Source organism: Cucurbita pepo, chromosome 17 (assembly GCF_057944985.1).
Source record: "Cucurbita pepo subsp. pepo isolate OVF chromosome 17, ASM5794498v1, whole genome shotgun sequence".
NCBI lineage: Eukaryota > Viridiplantae > Streptophyta > Magnoliopsida > Cucurbitales > Cucurbitaceae > Cucurbita > Cucurbita pepo.
The window spans coordinates 573,593-587,933 of NC_141814.1; the positions used below are offsets into that span (position 1 = coordinate 573,593).

Consider the following 14,341-nt stretch of genomic DNA (forward strand, 5'->3'; position numbering starts at 1 on the left):
GGGGGATAGCCATTTAATTAGAGAGTGACCTACATGTTAAGATAATAGAGTCGATTGAGGGTTATTTAAGGAATCATACCAAACACGAAGGAATTAAAAGGGTAGTAGATTAGCTCTCTATAAAAGCCATCTCTTAATAATGAGTTTGACAATTGGGATGAAGTAAGAATTGAAGAGGTATCTGGTTGTGGATGATCAGGAATTCATGTCTTTTATTTTACCTATCTTCTATGGCTACTTAGATTCCCAACTAGGATTGATGTTGTAATTTTAATGGTTGGTTGTTTTTTTTTTTTTCAAAATTAAAAAATTAAAAAAAAAGTTGGCTTAAATTGCTATTGGTTCATGTATTGTGTGCCCAATTAATGCACTTTTTAATTATCAAGCTCAATAATTTAAGGTAGCTTAACTTAATACGACAATAATTTGATAGAAAAGTCAGTACTCATTAAATAATAAATAAATAAAAGTTTGTTTAAGTTGCTATTGGTTGATGTATTAATAAAAAAAAGTTATTATTTATTTTATTTGTCTTTTTTTGAATATTTATTTAATAAATGGCAAGTTTTATCATCTTGAATGGTCTGTATCAATTTCCTTTTTACCTTAAAATTTGCGAGGGGTTTGAAAGGATTTGGAAGAGATATACCAAAAATAGAGGAAATGATAAAGCTGCACTTTGCTTCTTTATGAAGACAATACTTTTCAGTTTTTCTTATTATTATTATTTATATTAAAAAAAAAAAAAAAAAAAAAACTAATCTTTTGAAGTGTTTGACTTTGTTTTTACCACATTTGAACCAAACTCACGGCCCGTCTTGAACCTCGAAACTTTCTTTTCTGTCTGCCAACTATATTTTATTTATCGTTTTCTTAAAGAAATTAAAATATATTATTTAATGAAATTAAGTGACGGGAGGATGATGTATGACACTTGGAACAATATTATTTAGTACCAGTTGATAGCTTGAGTAAATGCCCATCATGCCCCTACATAATCTAACCTACAAATTTAAATAAAATGGACAAATAAGAGCCTACATGCTATATTTTGGAGCCGAAATGAAATATTTAACTCATTTATCTTTTTAAAAAATTAGGGTGTGTTTGGTAATTTTAACATTTTTAAGGAAAAATGTTAAGATGCTTTTTGAGGCAAGATGCGAAGGCTTTTTCTTCACCATTGAAGAATGGGTAATTATGGAATTTTCTTCTTTGTTTCTTTCAAAGCTGAACATTGGTTGCGTGCAAAACATGACTCCACAGCGTGCACCGCATTCCAATTTTGCAACTTGCAAACAAAGACACAGCACCCACATTTATATATATATATATATATATAGCCAAATTGATTACAACAAAAATAAATAAATAAATAAAAGTTGAATTGTACGTCGTGGGCTTTAATTTCTTCTTTTTCTTCCATGAAACAATAACCAACGAACTTCCATTAATTTTCAAACTTCCTAATTTAGAGCAATCAGCTTCCAATATTGAATCCCATGAAATTGGCACCAAAAAACAACCACTCTCAAACCTTGTACCTAACTAGTACATGAACCAAAGTGGAATTTTAACCTTTGAGATTTTATCATTTTTTCAATCCGAAAATTAAAATATATGTAAAGAAAAAAAAAAGTAGCAGCAGCAAAATATTGACTAGTTATGAACTGGTAGAAGAAACGATCATTTCATCAATGGAAAACCAAAAATTCATGCCAGAATTCCATTACTTTTAATGGTCTAGAGAGATAATTATACATCAGGGTAGTAGCAGATGGACACCATAATTTTTTTATTTCAAATTGAACTACAAATTTTCCCTTTTATGGACTAGTCAACCTTAATGAAACTTAAAGAAACTAAGGCATTGCATTACAAACAGTGATCTAAGGAGGGGAGGGTAAGAAGAAGAAAAGAAAGATTCCACCAAAAATAATATTGCAAGGAAACATACTTGTTTAGATCGGTAGTTGTAATTTCATCATTTGGTGTAGAGAACATCTTCCCATGGGTGGCGGTAAAGTGGCTGTTTCAATCTCTTCTGATCAAATGTATGTCTGGAAATTTCAATTGTAGCAACAAAGCGATCAGCTTAAAGGATCCAAATACTTTAAAAGTAAGCAGAAAAGGATGGATAACAATGGTTTTTAGAGTAGTGACCACTCACCCAATTAGACCGATGGATCGAGCCAGCACGAACAGGCCGTTCAAATAGCCAATCTGGACGATCTCATCGATCTCTTGTTTGCTGAACATTCCACTACCAGCGAGAAGATCCAAGAAAAGGGATCCAATTGCACCATCTACATTAAGAACCAAGTTGTTTGCCTTTGAGAGAGTGTAAGTTTCGACTTCCACAGCATACTCCATGTACTTCACAGATGGGAAATGAGTCCGTGCAAACCGCTGCAGTAGCTCCACTCTCTTATCTCTGTTGTCGCCTCTCTTGATCCTTATTCCACGAAAATCAAACCATCGATTAAGCTCTCATGGCTTTTTGATGTATTCTTTACTTATAAATCCATGATCATTAGCCAATGTGGGACTCCCTCCCAACAATCCTCAACAATTTGAAAGAATATTGTCAAATACCTGTGGCCAATTCCAGGCACACGAATCCCTTTCTTTTTCATGCTTTCAACAAATTCATAAGGTGTAAGATTCTGTAAAAGACAGGAAACAACATAGAGGCTTAGAGAAAAAAGGACGCAGAAAGCACCCACTTCATTCAACATTTTAGCAATGAAAAAGTCTCACTCTGTCATATGCATCCTTGAAATACCGAGCAGCATCATCAATGGCACCACCAAATCGTGGGCCAATAGTAAGCAAACCTATTTCAGAATGTCATTGTCCGTCATTGATTAGGCAAATAAAAAATAGACTAAAAACATGCCTGTCCAAATAAACCAAAATTATAACCTGAGACAAGGCTGGACACGAGGTCTTTTCCAGCCCTAGCTGTTACTATAGTGTTGTGCGCTCCAGATACACAAGGACCATGGTCAGCACAGAGCATGATACATATCTGAAAAGGGCATGAGACTTGTCAAGCCTGGATCCAAGACTATAATTTCAACTTCCCCCTTGAGTGTTCGTGAAAGTGAAGAAGCAAAACTACAATTAAGCAACCAGTAAGAGATACTCAGTTCCATACTGCAAGTTACCTACCTCAATAAAATGTGTACAGTACCGAGGAAGGCTGCGCTTGAACCATAATAGTGAAATAACATCCCCAACACCATAGCCTTGCTCCACAATGGAAGACATTGGAATTCCAGCATAGCTGGGCTCCTCACCTATTTTAATTTTTTTTTTTTTTCAAAACCCAATTATAACAAACTTATTTAATGCTATTAAACACCAAAAAGTGCTGAAAGAAAATTTTGGGCTAGGTTAAAACAAACCTCTGTCATCAGAAATGGTGGAAATAATATGGGTTGGGGCCCGGACTTTTCCACTCTTAATTGCTGAGTTAAGATCTTCAGGAATTTGTGGAGGCTTCACTTCCTTTACTGGAGTAATTTTCCCCTCTTCGACCTAGGCATAAAATCAGATGGAACAATTAAATTATTTGGCAGTCATAGATAGAAGTCGCATAATAAATGAAATTACCAATTTTCCAAATGTTTCCTTAATTGCATCTTCAAGGGCTTCATATGACGTAGGAACAATTGCTCCAGCATCCCTTAGAGCCTGATTTTTGGCTTGAGCAGACTCCAACTCACCACCACTTTTTGCCCCCTGTAGTCAACGTCAGAGAAGGTCAAGGAGTAAATAATGTGTCTATAAATCCTATTAATAAAATAACAATATCGTAAGCAGGACGAGTCCAGTGTAACTTACAGCATGACCAAATTGAACTTCAGATTTAAATAGTGTAGCACAAGTACCGCTAACCCAAGCAACCACTGGTTTGTTAACTTTTCCTTGTTTCATGGCTTCAACTAAAGAGTACTCATCCCGACCACCAAGTTCACCAAGTACAACCATCATCTTAACCTAAAAAAGAGCAAAACGAAAAGCATATTATATTCAAAGAACAAGGATCCAATTTAGTAATGACTTCATTAAAGTGTTATCATCACTGCCAGCCACAATAAGGAGGCAACATGCACTATAGTTAAACCAAGTATTGCTTTTGTGCGCATGTGTGTGTTTGGGGGCGGGGCGTGGGTTGAGGAAGTGGTCCTTCTGGGGCTAAGGACCTTAAAAGACTAATGACTTCTGGCATGCACAAAGAGTTGCTAGTTCATCTACTTGATCGGATTTTCAGACCAGAAATAAAGCTGAAAAAAGCAACAAACAATACAGAATGTGTTAATCACAAGACCTGTGGGATGTTGTTAAACCGCAAAATATGGTCAGAAAGAGTGGAACCAGGAAACACATCACCTCCAATTGCAATACCTGTGCAATTAAAGAATATGAATCACGAATCAGATTGAATATTTCAAAACTGTCCTAGACTAAGATCAGTTAAAACTTAGGAAGTTTACCTTCATAAATTCCATCTGTAACACGGGCAATAGTATTGTACATCTCATTGGACATTCCACCCTGTGATACCATATAACATTATCATACTCGTATCATTTCTCAGTAAATCGCTAATTTAGAGCGTGGCACTCGATTTTTGGCATTTTGAGAAAGCCAGACAGCAAATTGCATATTAATTAAATAGCCAGGATGCATGACATTATCAGAAACATTGAAATAAAATCGGGAATGCAAACATGAATTAGTGGTGCATTATAAATCTATCAAACAATCTTTACAATGCATAAATGCACACGTTTGATCGAAATAACTAAGTTAATGAAAAAAGTTAAGGGAAATATTAGACGAAGAGTTCAGCAACAATCACATACTGATTTAGAGACAAAGCCCACAGATCCCGGCCTGTACAGCTTGCACTGTATTATATTGTCAATTGTTCCGGCAGTGTCACCGATCTTAAACGCTCCAGCTTGAATACCACCAACAGTAGCTGGGCCTATAACTACCTGCATTTAAATTAAGCAGAGAGAAAATGTTCAATTTCATTAATGAACCCGTCCACTTGTAGATTTTATTCCATTTATGATGTATTTCAGTTCACTAGTCATTTGGAGTATGTATGTGCCTTTCTGCTTGACATACATAAGATTGCAAGTATATATTCTGGGCGTTACTAAAGCTAGAAGGTCAGTTTTACTAAAAACATCAAGTCTTCTCACCTTATTGTTAGCCCGTGCATATGCAATCAACTGTTTAGTGTCCGACTCTGGAACACCTTCAGCTATGATAGCTATAACTCTGATGGTAGGCTGTTTCAAAGCAGACATTGATGATGCAGCAGCACTGCACATACGGCAGCATAAACTAGTTATGACTGGAAACAGAAAGCTCTTGTTCTCTCAAAATAAAATTGCAACAACGAACACTAACCTTCTGAAGGATGCAAAGTTGATAAAGACATCGGCTGTGGGATGTGCTGCACAAGCTGCTTCAATTCTGAAAATGTATTAGAAAAAAAAAGAATTGAGAAGTTAACCTGCTTGTTAAAAAAGAAAAAAACAATATTGGCCAATGATACCCAAACAAGTTAAAGAAGATTAAAACCTACCATTTCAAACTAGTAATTGAATTTCAAAGATAATGTAATGAAATGGTATTGTAAAAAAACACAAGTTAGAATGGCAAAATTTACAAGAGGCTTCTGGAACTAAAAGCCGTTAAGAAAGTCACTGAACAATGGTTTTAAATTCGTATCCAGAATTAGATGTCAATAAAGGTGAGATATGAAAACCATAGTAAATAGAAGAGAATGGGTAAGTTTATTACGCACGTAGAATGCACAGGGATGGCAATTTCCTCTTGACCAAAAAAGAGTTTCTGAAATCCCTCGGAACCAGGATTGATGATTCCAGCAACTGACGGCGTTTCCCTCCCTGAATAATTAAGTCAAAATGGAAGGTTAAGAATGCAAATAACCACAATTCACAACTAACAAAAAGAAACTTCAGAAATTTTAGTTCTATACTACTGATGGGAAACTATAAGACTTGATACACACCGCAGAGGAAGTCGAAGTCAAGCATCCGTTGGATGGGTAGTTGCTTGTAGTTGTAGAATAGTGCTTGCGTCGTACGAGAAAATATTTGTCCGGTTGCCATGGTGAGCGTCAAGGGAACCTGCGCAAAGGAACTATGTTTCATCATACCTTTCGTTATCAGATCTTTATATATATATAATTCTTTTCGAAAACAATGACTGAAATGAAATTACAACAAAAATTCACGGACACAATTAGCAAGACAGGTAGATTTAGATAAATGAACTTCCCCAATACATCTCCCCGCATCACAGAAGCCGATTATCTAATTAGCTATTACACGATTCCTCGCTTATATACATTTCCACACACACAAAAAAAAAAAAAAAAAAAAAAAAAAAAAAAAAAAAAAAAAAAAAAAAGTCCCTATGCGTATTAAAGACAACTGTTCAGAAACCATGGCGATCTAAGGTGGACGAACAGCGAGGAGGACAAAAAGGGGAATAACGTTCGCAGAATCAAACAGTACTGCATTCAATCTTTACATCACTCAACAAATCTATCTCCGAAAACGGAAGGAGATCCAAGAAATTAAATAATAATCAAATGAACTAAATAGAAGAAGAAAAGAATAACGTACAACGCCTCGAAACAAGTACAACCTAACTAAAACAGGACAGAGTTAAACCCTCGCAATTTGACCAAACACATTCATAAGCTTAATGCCTTGGAAAACACAAACAACCACCAAATCCAGCAGATCAGCAAATCAAATGCCGATAAACATGATGTTCAATCCAAAAAAAAATCTCTCAACACGCAGAAATTAAGCTCCGAAGAGATCGGCAACCGCGATACTTGGAGGATTATGAGTAAAAGCGGGACGAATACATGTAATGTAAGAGAGGAAAGCAGAAATTCAAATCGAAGAGAAGTGAAAAACAGATCCAGAAGAGAAAAATAGAAGCGTAAATGATGAGTAGTAGAAGAGAGAAAACGGACCGGAAAGCTCACTGGCGACGGTGGATCAACAGAAAATGTATAGTAGAAGTTGGGAAATGAAATGGGAGTTCAGATAAATAAGTGGACAATGGTAAGGTTGGGAGAACGTTGAAGAGAGGCGCGACAGAAGAACGAAGCGGGTGATCCAGGCACGTGCTCGCTGTTGCGTCTATGGCACTGTTAGTTGGCTCATGACCATGAGCACGTGATGCTCATGTTTTGCTTCATTCGGCAACTGCAATTTTTTTTTTTTTTTTTAAGCACTAAATTAATAAAAATATCACTTAATTTTATATTTTTTTACCATAAGTTATTATCTTTTTTTGTTAGTTCGGTTGTTTCTATTTAATTTCGAATTTTTTATTACTAAATTTTGCCACGATTGTTATAATTCAGTTTATTTATCAGAACAATTTGATAATTGAATTTCAGTGCAATCTTATTTTTTAAAACCATACCTGTTTTTTTTTTTTAATAATTAACCTAAAATTTGAATGAATTTTAAATAATAGAATACTCCCTTTAAATAAATTTTATTTGACTAAATATTTATCACCCAACAAATTTTAAAGTTTTAAGAATCAAAATAGAATAAATTTAAAAGTTATAAAGTTCCTTTAAAAAATTCATTCAATAAGAACACTGGAGAACTCCAAAGCATGACATTTGCGTACTCGTGTCCATATTTAATAAAATAATAATAATATTGCCTTAAATTTTGTTTATTCTTATAAGACTTAGTCTACTGTATTATAAATTTCAAGTACAAATGATAATTACTATGTTATTATTGAATCATTCTTAAATTAAGTATAATTTTTTTAAGATAAAAATTAAATGATTTTATTTTTAATTTTCTATTAACAAGTCTTTTGTTTGCTTCTTACGGTTAAATTAATAGCAAAAACAATAAAATATGTAACCTATAGTCTATGGTCCTTGGTTATATCTTATTATATTATTTTTTTATCTATTAACATTCAATATATAATATGAATTTAGTTGTTGAGTGGGCTTGATTTTATGAATACAATCTCATGTCTTAACCATCTAAACGACATATTTATATGTTAAAATAATATAACAATTGAAAATTAAATAATTAAATAATTATTTTAAATTTGAACAGTTAAAAATGAAAGAGACTATACAATTAATTGATAATTAATGAAAGATTAGTTTGTATTTATCATGCATTCAATTTGGATAAATAATCAGTTTTATTGAACAATTTTTTTTAAGTAAGCAATTGATAATTAAATAATTATCTAATAGGCTTAGTCTGTATTTATCACACATTATTATAATTAGTTTTATTTAAACAAATTTTTAATTTTAGATTAGAGTCTAGTTTGTATTTATGACGTATTTAATTTGGATAAATAATTAGTTTTATTCAACAATTTTATTTTTTTAAGTAAATAATTGACAATCTTAATTAAATAAAAGTAGACTTTAAAATTTAAGAGATTAAATAATTAAGGGAAGATGAAAGCCTAATCTGTATTTATCATGCATTAAATTTAGGTAAATAGTTAGTTTTATTGAATAAATTTAAATAATTTTCTGAAAGTAAGTAATTGAGAATTTAAAATTTAAGTGATTAAATTATCACTAAAAGATTGTGGCCCAATTTGAATTAATAAAAGATTGGGGTCCAATTTGAATTAATAAAAGATTGGGGTCCAATTTGAATTATCACAAACATTTTTTAATATATATTTTTTTGGAAGTAAGTAATTGAAAATATTAACACAATCAGAGTGGAATTTAAGAGATTAAGAGATTAAATGATAATTAATAGAGAAGTAAAAGAGAAACAGCTTTCCCGCCACCCCTCCTCTGTTAATATTCTTCTTTTGCATTTTACTATTCGCTCCAAAAATTTGATACAAGAAACTCAAGTTTATCGGAGAACGCGTTCTTCATCATCGTCGGTGAACTCGATGGCATTTTGGTGGACTGTGTTTGTTCTAGGATTTGTTTACGCCATCTGTAGGTTTCTCGTGATGCTCATCCCTCCGAATGTGCCTTCAATCGAAGTTGACGCATCTGACGGTGACAAATTTACTCTCTCGTTCTCTCTGTACATTCTGATGGTTTTGAATTCATTCGCACTCGAGCGTTTTATGCCTCCGTTTTTTTATTTTGTGTTCGATCATTTATTCCGACTCATACTCCTCCAGTTGTGGACGACGGGAATCAGGCGCCGGAGAATAGCTACATCTATGTAAGTATTTCTAGACATTCTACAATTGATTTTAGCTATGCTTAATAGTTCGATGATACACTGCTGCTTCATTTCTAGCATTACGTGTTCTTTTAACAAGTCGTCATTCTCTTACTTTGATTTTAGCTATATGAATATGAGTAAGCTATTGAAATTTCGATTCCGGAACTAAAGCTTTGATTCTATTATGGAACATACTCCTCTCTGGGAGGATGTTCTTGGACCTGGTCTGAGCGAATTACTAGCTTACTGAGATGTCTTTAAAATTATAAATCCTCTTTAAGTTTTGTTCTGAAAATTTTAAAGATTCAGGTTAACTTATTTATTGGCCATTACAAACCATTCGTTCGTCCATATCAAAGCTTGCAGTAGGCAATGGCCTTTTTATTTCAAATTGTCCGAGGCCGAACTTTCTGATCCCATAATTTTTGGTTGGTGATTACTGAACAGATTCCACCTAGAGTAAAGACACAACAGCAAGACAAGAAGGTCCAATGTTACGAGCCTGCAAATATGAAATACTTGGGGTTCTTTCCTGCATTGACACGAGACGAGGTTGGTACTTATTGCTGGCTGACAATAGTTGGATTGGTGAACTTGTTGAAACTTTTAGCATTTGTCTTGTTATTATTTATATTGAATTTGGATGGACGAGAGATTTTCCGTATCAGGCTCCTGCACGTTGTAGTGTGGTGTCTTCATGACAATACTCCCCCGTGATTTTTTTCCTCGATCTTTTGATGGCATTAGTTATTAGAAGGATTTGTTTATAAAAGAAAAAGGGAGAGAGAAACCGTAGTGATCGCTTAAACTTACTGTGTTGCTGTTAACTTCTATGTGTAGGTCAAGGAGCGTGTTGCTTCAGCCAGAAAAGCACAGAACGAATGGGCCAAAAGTAGCTTCAAGCAAAGGCGTTTGCTTTTACGGATAATTTTGAAGTATATAATTGAACACCAAAAGCTAATTTGCGAGTAAGATCCTGTTATTTTAATATACTATAGATTTATGTTCTTTTATATTCTCCAAGAGTAAAAAGAGACAAGCAGCCTTGTGGATATTTTCTGTCGTTCTAATTATTTATTGTTCGGGTTAGGATCTCCTCCCGTGACACTGGGAAAACGATAGTGGACGCTAGTATAGGAGAAGTTATGGCGATATGTGAAAAGATTACTTGGCTTCTTTCAGAGGGTGAGAAATGGCTGAAGCCTGAGAGCCGGTATCTCTCTTTTCCCCTACTTTTTATCCTTCTTGAAAATATGATATTGCAACACAATTACACTTCTTACATCGGGTTGGTTACTTTACAATTTGTATACCTTTTCTTCACAGCAATGAATTCCTTATTTCTTTCCTTTGATCAGCATAGTGGCTCATACACCTAGTCATTTCTTTCCTTGGACATGCAACTTGTCACTGTGGAAATGAAATTGTCCCAATGTCCCTAGTTACGTTGGATTGGGATAATATTTTGATTGAGAAAGAAAGCACATAAATTTCTGGATGATTAAATTCATTACGCCTTTGATCTCTTAGCCTATTTCAATTTGCAGATCATGTGGGAGGGCAACACTTCACAAAAAAGCACGAGTGGAATTTCATCCCCTTGGAGTCATTGGGGCAATAGTTCCATGGAACTATCCATTCCATAACATTTTCAATCCAGTGCTTGCAGCAGTCTTTGCAGGAAACGGCATTGTAGTTAAGGTATTCAAGTTGAAGGTTGTCTTTAATTCATTTGAGATGTATTCCTTTTTCATGCATGCTCTATCAGCAACTACTTGCTGCAAATTTCTTATGCCCTACCATCCCAACCAATCATCGCATGTGCCCTAGCCTGCTCTTAAGATGTCATGCATCATTAGGATGCGTATCCTTGAGGAATTTCAATATTTTAGAGCTTTCTCTCACATTTTGAATGACTGCTCAGTTTCTTTCAAATAAATAAATAAATAAAGAAACAAATACAGATTTCTTTGTGAAAAAAAGAAAAAGAAAAAGAAGCTTCAAATAAGGAATTTGGAAAGGTGCAGTTTCGCTGATCCTCTTCTTCAATAAAACCATCTTGTTACATACGGATTGTGTCTTAATTTTATACAATTGATTGTTATAGATTTCAGAACATGCAAGTTGGTCCGGATGCTTCTACATCAGGATTATTCAAGCTGCACTTGCTGCTGTTGGAGCTCCCGAGAGTTTGGTCGATGTGATAACAGGGTACACATTTTAATTTTTCATTTGAACCATCTTTATGAGGATGTTCATTTGTCTCCTTAAACCTGTTCTTGTATTAGGTTTTCTGAAACAGGTGAAGCGCTAGTATCTTCAGTAGATAAAATGATATTCATTGGGTCTACTGGTGTGGGTAGGATGGTATGAGCCATTTTTTATCTGGAATTTTATATTTTTGGTTCTTTTCATTTATCCATGCAGTTGTTTAGGTCTCTTCCAAACATGTCATAATAGCAATCAACGCTCTGAAGCCGCGGTCGTAATAGGCAATGAGTTTGGAGGCTAAGCAAAATAAGTATCCATTAAAAGTTGTGGCGATGAGAACTGAATTTTCTATTATTCTTTACGACTATTTTGCAATTAGCTCAAAATGAAGAAGGTGACCGATTTATTGTTTACTAAGAATGAGAATGAAGTTTGAGTTTGTGTGAATAAATAAGGAGAAGAGTAAGCCAAAAAAAAAAAATCCTGGGACCCATCAAACATGATCCACCGAAGAATGTGTGGGGTCCGTAGGGATTCTTTCTCTGTTCTATTTCTAGTCTATAAACAATGAAAAAGAGGATAATAGGAAATGACTTCCATTCTTTATGAGTATTGTAGACTGATTTAAGGCTTATTTCTAGCATATAAAGTAATATTCATTCTGCTTGGAAGTTCATTTGTTGCTGTGCCTTGAATGCTAGTTAATACACCGTGTGGCTTTTATAATTTTTATAAAAAAGAAGAGATGGAAATATTGTCTTGCTTTTTAGCTAGTTTTACATATTTGGCACGACTCCTTGCAGATAATGAAAACTGCTGCCGAGACACTTATTCCAGTTACTCTTGAGTTGGGTGGGAAGGACGCTTTTATTGTCTGTGAGGATGTAGATTTGGATCACGTATGAGTACTCTCCAATTGTACTTTATGCTAGTAGCTCTATTTTGTTAGTGTGATTCCATGTCATTGTGAACTGATGGGCGTTTCTAATTTACTTATTATAGGTTGTAAACGTTGCTCTCAGGGCTTCTATTACATCAAGTGGACATAATTGTAATGGAGCTGAGAGATTTTATGTTCACAAGAAAATTTATTCTTCGTTTGTGGATAAAATATCAGAACGTGTAAAGGCTATTACAGTTGTAAGTATAAGTTCCTATTATATTTATTTCAACTCTGTGCATTCTTCTGCTGGGATATAGGGTTTATTAAAGACGAGACTTTCTTTTCGAAAATGTTCTTCAGGGTCCACCGTTAGCTGGGAAATATGATATGGGTGCCATCTGTACGCAAGAGCAGTCTGAGAAACTTCAGAGCCTTGTAAATGATGCCTTAGACAGGGGGGCAAAAATTGTTGCTCGTGGAACTTTTGGACATTTACCTGAAGGTGCCGTCGATCAATATTTCCCACCTACCGTTATCGTTGATGTCAACCATACCATGAAGTTAATGCAAGAGGAGGTAGCAATACCTGACATGCTCTTTTTGTGCAATAGATTTTCGGGGAGTCCCTTTTAGTCGCCCTATATTATATTTTGTTGAATAATTCCTCAAATAGATCTTGGAAAGTAAGATAGCGAACCCCAGCTGACTAGGGCTCCAAATTGACATAAAACTCGTTGCTCAACTTTCAAAAGTTAAGCAAATGTGCTAACTGAGTGGTGGCATACAGGCATTTGGACCAATCCTGCCTATAATGAAATTCAGCACAGATGATGAGGTCGTGAAGCTTGCAAATGATTCAAAATTTGGGCTTGGTTGTGGTGTGTTTTCTGGCAGCCAGCAGCGTGCCAGGACCATCGCTTTGCAGATACGTTGTGGAAGTGTTGCAATTAATGACTTCGCCACAAATTATTTTTGTCAGGTAAAATTCATTCTGAAGCATGGATCCCTAGTCTTGCTTACCAGTTAATATTTGACATGGTTGTTGCATGCTTATTGGGTCATATGTTCGTATGGTTATTGAACGCATGTGGATACTCTGACGTATAGGCACGTATTGAACTGTATAATGCATGCTTCGCTGGAAGAAGTTATACAATAGTTTATTTTACTTAGCAAACCTCAATCATGGTTAGCGGTTTGTGCCACTTTTATAAGGGACACTTGATTTTCAGTCCTTGCCATTTGGTGGTGTGAAAGAGAGTGGATTCGGTCGATTTTCGGGCGTTGAAGGATTACGAGCTTGTTGTATCGTCAAAGCAGTGGTCGAGGACAGGTGGTGGCCGTACATTCAAACTAAGTATCCCAAGCCTCTTACGGTGAGTGAGGCATTAGAAGGGGTTTTGGTAGAGTACTTATTTGGCTCTTTCTTATTAACTAAAACAATTTGTTTGGTGTGTGGATCAGTATCCTGTTGCAGACAACGCTTTTGAGTTTCAGATGTCAGTTGTTGAAGCAACGTACGGCCTGAACATATGGGATCGACTAAGAGCATTGATCAATGTTCTGAAGATGCTGTCCCGGCAGCACACTTCGGCTAAACATCGCCCTGTCATTGGCGATGGAGGTAAGAAAGCTGATTGAGGGACAATGATGGGATTTGCAATAAAAGATACCTCATTCGCTTAGAAGGTGGACGTACTTATAGTATTTTATTTTATATTTTATAAAAGCACTTTCATGTATTACTTATAAACTCGGTTTAGGCTCTGTTCAAAATTTGATTATATTGGTAGGGATTGTGAAAGAAATTTAAGTGTATTTAGTCTGTGGTAAAAGTAAAAGTATAGCTCGTTACAAGTTTGTTAAAATAATAATTTAGTGATTAATTTGAAAGATAATTTGTGAATTAAAATTTTGATTATAATCAGTGTTAAAGAAAGAATAACTAAACACCCAAATTAAAATCATTTTA

General features: G+C 34.8%; 2 protein-coding genes across 2 annotated transcripts; one reads left to right on the forward strand and one right to left on the reverse strand.

The window, feature by feature from the left end:
* Positions 1 to 1,689: 1,689 nt before the first annotated feature.
* Positions 1,690 to 7,199, reverse strand: LOC111779264 (ATP-citrate synthase beta chain protein 2). Its single transcript, XM_023659382.2, has 17 exons — positions 7,043 to 7,199; positions 6,062 to 6,179; positions 5,834 to 5,936; positions 5,434 to 5,499; positions 5,223 to 5,346; positions 4,875 to 5,009; positions 4,503 to 4,563; positions 4,337 to 4,413; positions 3,850 to 4,005; positions 3,619 to 3,747; positions 3,411 to 3,543; positions 3,175 to 3,302; positions 2,926 to 3,031; positions 2,761 to 2,837; positions 2,596 to 2,666; positions 2,171 to 2,455; positions 1,690 to 2,060 (listed from the first exon to the last, which is right to left on the reverse strand). The coding sequence occupies exons 2-17, from the start codon at positions 6,159 to 6,161 to the stop codon at positions 1,985 to 1,987; spliced, it is 1,827 nt and encodes a 608-aa protein (XP_023515150.1). The 5' UTR covers positions 6,162 to 6,179; positions 7,043 to 7,199; the 3' UTR covers positions 1,690 to 1,984.
* A 1,612-nt stretch (positions 7,200 to 8,811) lies between these two features.
* On the forward strand, positions 8,812 to 14,267 carry LOC111778466 (aldehyde dehydrogenase 22A1). Its single transcript, XM_023658309.2, has 14 exons — positions 8,812 to 9,100; positions 9,229 to 9,272; positions 9,723 to 9,827; positions 10,116 to 10,243; positions 10,366 to 10,488; positions 10,823 to 10,976; positions 11,383 to 11,486; positions 11,564 to 11,642; positions 12,290 to 12,385; positions 12,489 to 12,626; positions 12,730 to 12,945; positions 13,157 to 13,348; positions 13,602 to 13,745; positions 13,834 to 14,267. Exons 1-14 carry the CDS (start codon positions 8,833 to 8,835, stop codon positions 14,008 to 14,010), a joined length of 1,968 nt encoding a protein of 655 aa, XP_023514077.2. The 5' UTR covers positions 8,812 to 8,832; the 3' UTR covers positions 14,011 to 14,267.
* Positions 14,268 to 14,341: the final 74 nt, after the last annotated feature.

Bases quoted from the DNA above. Each gene is read 5' to 3' on its own strand.
- LOC111778466 (XM_023658309.2), top strand. From the start codon at position 8,833: ATGATAATTAATAGAGAAGTAAAAGAGAAACAGCTTTCCCGCCACCCC. The intron at 9,828-10,115 runs GTTGGTACTTAT...TTCTATGTGTAG, and splicing joins CTGCATTGACACGAGACGAG to GTCAAGGAGCGTGTTGCTTC. The intron at 12,386-12,488 runs GTATGAGTACTC...TACTTATTATAG, and splicing joins AGGATGTAGATTTGGATCAC to GTTGTAAACGTTGCTCTCAG.
- LOC111779264 (XM_023659382.2), bottom strand. From the start codon at position 6,161: ATGGCAACCGGACAAATATTTTCTCGTACGACGCAAGCACTATTCTAC. The intron at 3,748-3,849 runs GTAAGTTACACT...CGTTGACTACAG, and splicing joins AAGTTCAATTTGGTCATGCT to GGGGCAAAAAGTGGTGGTGA. The intron at 3,032-3,174 runs GTAGGTAACTTG...TGCCCTTTTCAG, and splicing joins ACTGTACACATTTTATTGAG to ATATGTATCATGCTCTGTGC.